This window comes from Epargyreus clarus, unplaced genomic scaffold (genome assembly GCF_041222505.1).
Source record: "Epargyreus clarus isolate Ecla_fem2 unplaced genomic scaffold, WU_Ecla_fem_2.2 ptg000003l, whole genome shotgun sequence".
NCBI lineage: Eukaryota > Metazoa > Arthropoda > Insecta > Lepidoptera > Hesperiidae > Epargyreus > Epargyreus clarus.
In genome coordinates, this window is record NW_027332211.1 from 16,135,609 (window position 1) to 16,148,233 (window position 12,625).

The 12,625-nt window shown below is 33.4% G+C and overlaps 2 protein-coding genes across 2 annotated transcripts in view; both read left to right on the plus strand.

Annotated features, from left to right (window-relative positions):
* The first annotated feature begins 95 nt into the window (after positions 1-95).
* On the plus strand, positions 96-4,744 carry LOC140755582 (deoxynucleoside kinase). Its single transcript, XM_073090867.1, has 5 exons — positions 96-253; positions 418-608; positions 692-944; positions 3,219-3,373; positions 4,021-4,744. Exons 1-5 carry the CDS (start codon positions 217-219, stop codon positions 4,135-4,137), a joined length of 753 nt encoding a protein of 250 aa, XP_072946968.1. The 5' UTR covers positions 96-216; the 3' UTR covers positions 4,138-4,744.
* An 880-nt stretch (positions 4,745-5,624) lies between these two features.
* LOC140755592 (solute carrier organic anion transporter family member 74D) overlaps positions 5,625-12,625 on the plus strand; it is a 77,399-nt gene continuing 70,398 nt past the window's right edge. The window contains exon 1 of the mRNA XM_073090887.1: positions 5,625-6,030. The gene's annotated coding sequence lies outside the window, so the exon portion shown is untranslated. The remainder of the gene's footprint in view (positions 6,031-12,625) is intronic.

Here is a 12,625-nt window from a genome sequence, read left to right on the forward strand (position 1 = left end):
AATTGATATATTTTAAATTTTGTTGGCTGTATATAGTAGTAATTTTGGTTAATCAAGTATTACAATATATTATCTGTGTTAAAAAAATTACGAAGTATTGATGAAGCTCTTATTTTTATATTCTTATAAATTTATTACTGAAAACTCCACTTAAAATCCCTTGTTTCGTTAAAATTTGTTTTATTTTTTTAATTTAATTAATGATATGAATTTGCAATGTTTAGAGGACGAATCCAATACATTTATTTTAAAGGTACTTGTATCTACTAATTTTTTGACAGATTATATCTTGGCGCCTTGTTTGTTATTTTTGGACAATCAAGCGGGTCAATTTAGGCGGGAAATCGTCAACTCACTGGAGAAGTGTGTTGTGTTGTGGGCATCTTAACATCTTATATTTCTGTTGATTTGTCGTAGTGGCTGGACTGGGCAGGAAGCTTATTCACAAGATGAGTGTCCCTAATGTGAAACCATTCACCGTTTTCGTGGAGGGTAATATAGGAAGCGGAAAAACGACGTTTTTGGAACATTTTCGGCAGTTTGACGATATAACTTTACTAACAGAACCTGTTGAAGAGTGGCGAAATCTTAAAGGATGGAATCTCTTGGTGGGTTATTTTACATGTATATTACAAAACATTGCTCAATGTTTAATAATACATTTTTCACGTGGAACACCGTTACGTTTCAGGACTTGATGTACAAAGATCCTTCTAAATGGGCTATGGCTTTCCAAGCGTACGTGTCGTTAACGATGTGGGAGATGCACCGACGACGCACGACCACGCCAGTTAAGTTGATGGAGCGGTCGATCTTCAGCGCGCGCTACTGCTTCGTGGAGCACATGAAGCGCGCCGGCACGCTCCATCCGGCGCAGTTCGCTGTGCTTGATGAGTGGTTCCACTTTATGAATAAAGAATTGCCTATTGAAGCTGATCTCATAGGTTTGTACTCCACAGTAATTCAATTTAAATGACTTTATGTTAAATTTAAATGATTAAAGTTGCCTAAAGCAATGATGTAGATAGATACTTAATAAGGATGATATAGTTTCATATTAAGAAATAATTAATTACAATTTGTTTTTTAATGTTAAGGAGGACCCGTTAGGATGTCTATCCCTGTATTTTTGAAATATAACTACCCCGTAATATCCTGGACTATAATGCTAAGTTACTACAAATTTATAAACAAGTTATTACTTATTGTAACATGTTTAACATTGAAGATAGATGATTCAGATAATTTTATTAGAAAATCCAGTTTGTAAATTTAAATTGGGTTATCTGGTCTTATCTTGTTCAGTTATATTAAAGAATACACATACAGTCGTGGTCAACTAATTAGGGACATGCAAGATAGTGAAGAACAATTACAGGTTATGTACATACAAATAATAAACCCTATTGATTTCTCAGTAACTATTATTTGCATAATTTGGTCCGATTATTATGCTTTAAATGGCTGTAAATAAAAGAATAAATAAATACAAAAAAGTATTTAATATCAAAGGTTGAACATATATTCAATTTTAAGGTATAATTCTGTAGCTGGACATTTAATTAAGGACAGTAAACTATAATGAAAAATAGAGTTAAATAAAACTCAGTAAAATCAGTACCCAGTAGCAAAACCTTTGTTAGTAATTACCGCTTGACACCGATGTGGCATAGACATTATCAGTTTCTGGCATGTTTCGACAGGAATGTTTGCCCATGCCTCACAAAAAGCTTCATATGTTTCGGTATGTTTCGGGTTGTTATCATGCTGAAACGTCCATATAATAGGGAGATGCTCCTCAGCATAGGGAAGCATCGTTTCCTCCAATATTGCCTTGTATTGATGTTGGTCTAAGTAACCCTGAACTATCCTTACAGGTCCCACTCCACATCCAGAAAATGAACCCCACATTTTAATGATTCCATCGCCATGTTTCACTTGCTTTTTTGTGAATCTTGGATTCATTTCCGCTTTTACTGGACGCCGTACGTATTGCCTTCCATCTGAAGAAATCAAATTAACCTTGGTCTCGTCAGAGAATAATACATGTTGCCATTGGGCGTAGGTCCAATGTCCATATTTACGTGCAAACGCCAAACGAGCATTTCTATGTTCTTTCTTCAACAACGGTACTTTGCGAGCCACTCTTCCGAACAACCCTGCTTCTACCAGACGTCGTCGAACGGTCCTCGCTGAGACACCAGCTCTTTCGTCTGTCCCAAACACTTCGTGTTTAATTAAAATAGAGCCTAGAAACGGATCTTTCTTAGCTAACCTGGTTATCATTCTATCTTCTTGCGGAGTTGTTTTTCTCGATCTTTTTGTTCTGGGCACATTTAAATCTGTGTTATTGCGTCTGACATGTTGCACTGCATTGTATACCATAGTTTTTGAACAATTTAAATGTTCTGCTATCAATTCAATATCTAAAAATTCAGTATGGCCAACCATGCTCGACAGCAAACTTCATGATAATTTTTCGTAGTGTTGGATCGCAACTTTTATTTTTACCCATTTTTCTTCAAAATATTTTTCAAAACTTAAAAAAAATATCGGGATTGCCGCCAAAACTACCACGAAACAATAAGTAAAAAAGTATTGAGATTCAAATTTTGAAAATAGAACGCAATATCTCAGTGTCCCTAATTAAATGGCCAGCCAGTATTATTTGAACAAATAGCACTACGATAATCTATCAGCTATACTGTAAAGAGGTTTAATGTTTAAGAAGTTGTTATTGTTTGTATAATCGGGCACATAAATGACTAATTATACTAACATGTAAGAGATATGGAATATGGTTTAGACTCGTTGGAAAATAAAAATAAATTCACAATTCGGTTTAACCAAAGAGTGTCCCTAATTAGTTGACCACGACTGTATATCAGTCTACCAGGAAAATCCAGGCTACACATCTGAGATATGTAACTGTTAGCAAATAACTTCATTATGAAAAGTGTGTAACAACATAATATTATACTATTTATCTTAATTCGTAGAAGTCTAGTCGGCCTTCATACTAACATTTAATCATGCTCATTGTACTTTATCCTTATCTTTCTGTATCTAATTTCCTAATAAGTGAACAAACTGGCTATATTATTCTTTCTATTACAAATTTTACAAGTCCCTGTTTTATTGTCTAAAAAAATATTTTTTTAAAAAGATAGGTAGTTTAGTGACTAATTTTGCTTATATCTTATTTTTATGGTCCACAGTTTATTTAAAGACAACACCGTCAGTTGTGTACGAGCGGATAAAAAAGAGAGCAAGATCAGAGGAGCAGTGTGTGCCTTTATCATATATAGAAGAACTACACAAGATACATGAAGACTGGCTAGTTCATAGAACACATGCAGAATGCCCTGCACCAGTAAGTCTTATTGTTACTATTGATTTAGTACTATTACTGAAATATATAAGTAAGTATATGTTACACTTGCTGAATCATAATTCCATAGTAGGAATATTTTCTTGAACAGAAACAGTTAAGTATTCAAATGACTGTAAGTCAAGTAGTTGAGTGACATGTAATTTACTTTATGCAAGCAATTGAATGTGATGTACTATTACTTGACCTTAACTTGGTCATTAACAACACATTCAGTGTAGGACCTGAATTGAACAGATATTCGTTTTGTATACAATAAGATGTATTTATGTATTTTTGTTTAAAAAAAAATGCCCCCTTTACAGAGAAAATATACAGTAAGATCTCTAAACTACCTATAGGTACATGATGAATAGGTCCTAACCCACATTGAACATGTTAAGTTGGTTTGCCCAATTATATCAGTTTTTTAAAATTTAAATTTTGAACACATGTTAGAGATAATTTTTTGGTGTAATAATACATAACAATGTTAATGTCACCATAGTGCATAAGTGCTACCCTAGGCTTACATTTCAGCAGTAAATAGAATACAGAGTTGTGAATATAGCTCAGATCAATACCAATATTTAATATTCAATTTTCCCTAATTTATTGTCAAGATTAATTTTATTTTATTTTTGTTCCAGGTTTTAGTTTTAGATGGAGATTTAGATCTGTCACAAATTACAGAGGAGTACAAACGTAGTGAACACCAAATACTAAGAAAAGAAGCAGTATGCTTTAAGCTTATTTCTATAATGTAACATTAATTTACTTTTAAAATTTGATATTGTAATAGATCAATCACACTGACTTGTAATTAAGTTGACATTTAAGTATTATAGGTAACTAAGTTTGCTTAATTTACAACAATCGATTTTAATATGATTTGATTACATCTCAAATAAAATATATTATGTAATAATCATTGACCTGGAACTATTGGCCCTGTAAACCCTATAAATGTATTATTTAGTGACAATTGTGTAATCATTCATTTCAGGCATAGATTTGGTCAAAATGATTAAATCCCTGAAATTGTACTGTCTTATACAAGGCAAAATTCCAAAGTTGACGCATTTATGTACTTATTAGATGTTTAGTTTTTGTGATGTTTGTATCTTGTGCATGGAATACTTTGAAAAAGCATTATGAGATAATGCTGTGCAAAAGTATACAAAATAAACAATATTTTTTGTTGATTATCTCCAATATTTTCCCACTGTTTAGGTAGGTATATACAGATCATTTATTTCATTTAGTTTATAGTAATATAAGTAGACTCAATTTCTTTTCTGTAATTATTAATGTGAATTGTAATAAAATATTTATTTGACTTGTGTTTTCAATTTAATAAAATTATGTCTTACATATTTGGTTTCATTTATCAAGTCTTACTAAATTATGCTTTTTCATAGATTAATTAATACTTGTATAAACGAAATTTTAACTAAATGCTTATTTACCAAATATACAATGTAGAACAAATAAATAAAGTAGGCATAGTATATCGTAAAACATTAAGATATGGCTTATTGTAATTTTATCCCTTTGCCTTGAAAAGAACTACAACAATGTGTTGTTAGTTACAATAGTAAAACCTCGACTACATATAATCAAATTTACTACATCCTGGGTTTAAAAGTTTAAACAGACTCAAAATAGCATAAAAACTGCAAGGGATATTTTAAACACAACACATTAATTAATATGAAAATGATAAATTACTTCTGTAAAGATTAAAAGTCTGGTATTGTTCGGACAGTTTCAGGAGATGATTCTTGAAATTTTCAACTGTAGTTACTGTTTATTGTCTGGGCAAAGAGTATAGTAATTTATGAAGGTGTGGGCAAAATGACTCACAGAGGTAAGATTTCAGTTTTTTTAGTTTAAATGAGAAAAAAATATTGGAGTTTATTGGAGTATACTTCTTAAGAAACGATTTGAGTTATAAGGCCCGGTACGGAAATTTTATGAGGAGTAAAATCAAGTGTAACACGAAAAGTTGAGGTGTAACGTAGAAAGAGACAAACATATATATCCACACTGTTTCAAACAAGAATGAAACGGATTACACATCTAAATTAGGCAATCCTTGAAATTTTGTCGGCTTGGCTTTAAATAAGGTAATTTAATTTACAACACAACCCTTCGAAACTTATTTTAAACAAGTTACTTTAAATTTACCCTAACATCTATGATAGTTAATTTGAAATAGTGGTCTGGTAACACAAGTTATTTATCTGTCAAATCAATTGTGTCATTCTCAGGTGTTTACATGCCGATAATATTTTATTTAGGTCAAATTTATAATTAAATCGTTTTAAAAGCCGTTTACGGCGAGAAATATTAGTGTCAAATGTTTTTCCTTTTATTATTCGATGTTATAGCTAATTGTAATGAGTTCTTGTTGCGGTAACGAGTTAGTTTTCAATTCAGCCCTGAGCGAAGTGGTGTCTAGTAATTTAAAACAAATAGCAAATTTATTAGAATTCGGTTATAGTGGTATTATTTTGGGTGTTGTTGGTGTCGTCCTAGCCGTGGTTACGTATAAGTTGGTGCAAGGCTCGCAATCCGTCCGTAGCGATCGGTAACTACGTATGAAAGTAAAAGTAATGTGATCATTATCTGCACCACACTGTCTACATCTGTATAAGGTATGTATGTTACATTTTTAATTAATAATATCGATGTAACGCATGTAAATACATTAGTGTCTAGCTGCCACAGGGTTTACAGCCGAAACCGAATCTGAACCATCTACTCTTGTCCTTGTTTCGGTGGAAACCAAAACTAAAACTTTTTTTGACTTTTGAAGATGAAAAAAATTCCCTGAAATTTAGAGATTTACAGACCTGTAAGGGCACTACGACAAGTTATCTGTATGAATTTATGTTTTTTATTAAGTAGTTGAACATAGATGAAATATTCATGTTAATTTTTAAACTTAAAATTCTAACACAAACACAAACTTAATAGATGCGGTTTGTCGGCGTAATAAAGGTCAAGTAGACATGAAATACCTGCGAAACAGATGTCCGAGTAAAGCTGAATGCTACCCGATAGTTCCTTCATGTTTTGCGAAGGTTTAGGTTTCAGTCAATTTTTGGCCAAAAACTAAACTGGCTGGTCACCAGTTTACTACTCAATAATTATTATTCAAGGACTTTATTTTATACTTTTTATATTAAAGATATTAAAAGATAATTAAACAGGTTTCAAATGTTTAGTGTGAGGTAAAGAAGTAGGTTTTAATTTTAATATTTAATTCTGAGACTGGTCATAATTAAGGATTCATAATTTTGTATCTGTGATATGATAGACTTGTTAATAGATGTGATAGAATCCCATAATTTATGGGATTGAGTAATAACTACATCATTTTGTGGTTTTTGCATAAAGAATATCATTCTTAGACTAAATCCAATTTTCTTTTTATTAAGCCTTTATGATGTTCACTTTTACATATTTTTGTATTATTTAATATTCTAGGCATTATTAATTTATTCATTATCTGGACTCCGTGAATTATTTAATTTCTGCTGATAAGATAGGGTAAAAATATGCACTGCAACATTTTAATAATTGAATCAGTGACAATATTGGATTTTATCTTTATGCTGTTCAATCTTAATTGGGATTGATAAGCGCTGACGTAAATAACTATCTGTAATGTGACACCACATATGTGTAAGATATTGTGGATCCCCTTCAAATCCTATCCTCATTTTCTAGAGATCGAATTTGTATGTCAGTGGTGTCACTATAATGCAACTGTAAAGAGTGGTAAAGGAGATGTACTTTACCCAAGGCATTTCAATTTAGTCCTCAGGTGTAGTGAGGCATCTGTGGCCAACCTCATGTAAGATATAAATCTTATTTAGGGTTGATTACAGATGCCCATGTGTAGTGTCATTACCACCAGAAGGACATGTTCCTTTGCTATTTTTGTATAATAAAAAGTAAGTAAAGATTTCACTTACTTTATTTTACTTCACTTATCTTCTATAGGAAAGATTGAAAAATCTTATTAAATATATCTATCATACCCACCTTTAGAACTTAGTCATAGCAATGGTGTGGAGAAGGAGTGTGTAAGACCTTTTCACTTTTTATGTGACTGTTAGAAACTATAAGTTCTTAACATAACTAGGTCTCTAACATATAAGTCTGTGGGGCATTTATGGTAGACTTTCACTGTATGAACTGCATATGCAATGGGTATTGAAAATCTTTTAGTATTTTATCTAATATTTTACTTTGTGAAAATATCATACTGTGTGAAATCATCCAGTTGTAGTCGAAGACAAAATCCTCTAAATATAGTGCACTTTAGCTGATAAGTGCAGTATTGGGATATTTAACATGCATTGGTAAACAGTCAAAAATATCTGCTATTACATATTGCCTAAGTTTCCAAAGTTATTACAACTCAAAGTACCAAAAGTTCACAAAACTATTTAGTTACTTTTAGTTGTAGCAAGTTTAACACAATATAATTCAGGGTACAATTTAAGCGCTAGCTCTTGGATATTAAATCAATTTAAATTTACAAGATGCTTCATAAACTAGATTTAACATTTTAATGGTAGAGAAATGCAAGTACTCCGTGCAAATTCCCGCGTTGCGATGTTGCGTCGAAACACGTCGAACGAAAGTGAGTGCGTACGGGTGAGCGGCTAGTGCTTGTGCGTTACGTTACCTCATCCGACTTGTCTTACCGCGCGACAAGTCTCACTTTCCTGCGCTGTGGAAGGCTGTATTCGACCACTATTTTTATGATTGTACAATTTGTACATATCATACGATATATTACTTTTGTTTTGTTACGAGCAGGACGATATATTTTTCGATATGTAGATTGTAGGTACGTACTTTCCGAAATTTGAAATTACGAATCGTTATAGCAACGCAGGCAACTTATATGAAAAAGAAATCTAACCATTTATGATTTATAATATTGATATTTGATTACAGCTCTAATTACACATACAATATATCAGGTACCTTATTATACTTTAAAAGGTGGAAAAAGATACACGCTGATAGTAATTGAGAAATAAGCTTAAATAAATATTTGCTAACCAAAAATTTTTATATAAAAAGTAGAATTTACATATTATATTATACCTATATAGTATTAAATGTTCCAATATTCATACATATGACTAAGTTAAAAGCAATAGGCGTCTTTGTACATTATTCTAATATTTCAAGGTCCTACGCCAATTAACAAACTGGTTATAGTTGATATATCAATAATGTGACCCTACTCTACATCGGAGTCTGTATGATGTATGAAGGCCCTCATGCCAGAAATTGATAGAGCAAATAGGTAAGAGATGACTTTATATCAAGCGAAAAATTTAGGGAAGATGATGCCATTTTTTTACCTATGTTTTAAATCTCTTGTTATGTGAAAATAACTACATTTTGTGTATTTTTTTTATAATATAGGAGTAGCAGATGAGTATGCTGCCATGGACATCTGTAATCAACTCCAGATAAGATTAGATTCCTACCTGAGGTCGGCCATAGATGCGCCGCTACCCCTGAGGGTAGTACTAAGTTGGAATACCTCGGAAAAGTATATTTCCCTTACTTACTTTTTTACCATAACGCAGTAACACTTAACACTGTTATTAGGAATTGGTGTGGCAGTGGTGCCGCTGGAGTCGGACCACAAAGGGTTCTACCACCTTAAAACAATACCCGCCCAGTGTCACGTGGGTCACTTAGCATCAAAACAACAATATAATGTTACATAGATACCTATATGTTTATTAGCTACAATACGTATCTATTTCACATATCGCGTTTGTTTATTATGAGCTGAATAAATAACTTAATTGCGTGCAACATTGTTTGCAATCGGCGATAATATAATTACAACGACTAACTATGTGTTTATGTGACGTCGACTGTTTATAAGACACTTGCAAACGAACCTGCAGTCCACCTGGTAAGTGGTCTCAACCGCCCATCGCCTTCTGTGTCTACCTCCATAATTATATAATAGGCTCTACCAGAAGCCGATCAATTACGTTCCCACTCTTGGGGATTCTCATATATAATTCAGCCGACATCCACATTTTTTCACTGATATACAGATCTACTTGACGCTAGAATACGTCTGGCGTTGGTACTTCCCTGGTCGAAACCAATTGGCTCTATCACCTTTTAAACACCTTACGTATACTTAAGGCACGATCATTTCACATGCAATGAAGCCTTGAGTCTGTAAGGAAATATAAAAAAAAAATGAAATGAAATAAATAATAATAAGGAAATGTTTTGAGCCTTAAATCAGATGTGGTTTTTTAGACCTTTACTAATTCACTTCATAGAAGAAATCATATTTTTCATTTTATATGTTAACAATGTAGAAAATTTAAATTGTAAGTAGGGCATTGATATATCATTAGAGGTCTTCCTAGATAAGACCATTTTGCAATAATCGTGCTCGGTTGCATTGGCTTCACAAGGAGACGCTGCTACCCATCTCGAACCATTGCTTGCTTAAACTGTGGCGGAAAAGATCGCGGGGAAATCTTTTTGAGAGTTCTCAATGGTACTTGAAATTAACTAATCATTGCAGAAAACTATGGCCTAAACCCCTCTCACCTGAGAGGAGACAAGCCCAGCTGTGAGACAGTAATAGGTTGAGGACGACCACACACTTAAATACACGCATGCGAATATGTTTCGCATGAATAAACCTACTAGTTATAATTCAATTGTTACGTGCAACTCATAGATTGTGCCGTGTTTGTTTTAACAAACAAATTGTGTATATTTGCATGTGGGAGGTGCCCTTGTTTTTGTGTTTATTGCGCAAGAGCACGAGCATTACGAATGTAGATAGCTTATCACAATCACAAATTCCTATTACTTAATTAAAATAGGTCGTATGCACGCATATTAATATGGATGTGTGTCACCGGATCGATAGTTTCAGTTAGAGTAAACCAGTTTTTAGCTATTGTTTTCCATGTAAGTTTGTTGTCAACATATTTTATGTTCTGCGATGTAACGCATTGATGCAGATAATTTGACTCTCCTTAAGGGGGTTTTAATGTTATTTGACATGACTTCGGAGTCTTTACATTACGATTGGCGAAATATATGGTGTAGGTGGCAAAGGGTTTCCCTTTTGTGCCCTACCGCTGGGTACGGGGTTTCTGTATATTGTGGGAGGTTTCCTTATCCTATGGAGAACATCATCATCATGCATTTTACCGAACTAGGTACTTAGATGGTTATCAAATAAAAAAGCGGTTTGCAAAAAACAGCTGTCACGTTATCAAAAAACGTTAGGAAACAGATGTACCTACATGGTGAGCGTTATGTTTATTATCTTGTCATTGCAGAAGGTCCATTCATCATCATTGGATACACGCGCCTCAGCTCGAGGAGGCTCTGTTGTCATTATTAACATTGCGAATTGCCCTCTCGAGAAACGTTACAAAAAATCACTTCAACCAATCAGAGCCAATATATTCATTGATAGGGCTGCTGCGTGTAACAAAGATAATTTTGTTTGTAATGTCTTAAGGAAAAATGTAACTTCGGGAAAATAATGGTTTTTAGTTTTGCCCGACTTGGCGGGGACTATATTACTAGCTGACCCAGCAAACGTTGTGTTGCCATATATATAAAAAAATGTGAAGGGTGAACAACCCTTATCACTTAGGGGTATAAAAATAGATAGTAGCTGATTCTCAGACCTACTGAATATGCATATAAAATTTGGTGAAAATTGGTAAAGCCGTTTCGGAGGAGTACTGTAACTAACATTGTGACACGATAATTTAATATGAGACTATACACGATATGATTACTCTTAGGAATAAAAAGGGTCGGAAAAAGTTTTATATTAATAGCCTATTTAAAATATAAGTGGATAATATGATAATGTTTTCCAAAATAAGGTTTTCCTACGCCATTGAAGCAAGTGATAATTCCATTCTAATATCCACCTAACGTCAAAAATCATAGGTATGAATGAGTATGCTTTGAGTTTGAGCATCGGACCGTCAGACTAAAAGGCTTTCAAATCACAAGGCTGTCACTACTTCTAAGGTCAATCTTATTTTACATACTTATCACCTCTAATTGGGATCTTATCTCATTCAGCAAGATCCTCTCACCGCACAACCCTATCGAACGGACGCTTTTACTCAAGCAAATATGAATTCGACATTTACAATAAATTTAATGACAATCTGTTTCAATTTCCCGTTTCCGACCACTAGTGATTAGGGAGTATTGAAATGACCGGACTTCGAGAAATCACGATTCTAGGGAATGGGTTTGCGCCCAGTAACGAGATTGTAGAGTCCCGTGATAGTTTAAGGAAAAGGGACGAAAAATGTAATTGAGCGACATATATGTTTTATGTGTCTCTTTACTCAGCCTTTCTGAAGTTGTCTGGGGTTCTTTAAAAAGAGCTATCCTCGAAAGCCGGCGATGTATTAGCTACTCTTCTGAAAATGCAAACGTACTAGGAGACGATGGCTATTTTTCATCCGGTAACTCAGTTCGTCTGCCTAATCGCTAGGTATTCAGTATAAAAATTATTTCGAAAATTGGGGTCTAGCAAAAGTACCTCACGGAATAATTTAAGCTGTCTTTGGTAAGTCTGTTAAGATCGTTGGTAGTTTTAATATAATCACATGTTTCTTTAACAGTTTAATAAACTTCGAGATTATTGAGTGACTACTTTAAATATAACTTCTTATCATGTATCTAATGTCAGCATTTCAAAACATGTGTTATTGTGAAAATCTGATAATTTAAATGTATGCCTATTGCCCTATATATTTATCGGATTGTACTACTATCTATTATTGTAATATCACTTATCGTTTCGGCGGGTTCATTTAATTGATAAGAGCCAATGATAGTGGTTATGTAAGTAAATGATCAATAGGTGGTCACGGTTACGGTACCTTCATGCAAGTGTGTAGTTTATTATGTGGCATTACACATTTCTTAAAAAATGATTCGTCTCATACAGTGGTTACTATAACTCTACGCTCGTTTTAACTTAGTAGTCAAATTTCTACGTTTTCAAGCCTTTTTTATGCAATAGTTGTGAGTATATTTTTATTTACTCTGGTTTTTTGTTTGTTAGGAATATGGGCCTTCAAAATAAAATCCTACTATGACGCCGGAGTGTTGAAAGCTTTAGTCTTACGGCCTACTACTTGACACTATCCACACGCACAACTTGTTGTCAAATATGCAAAA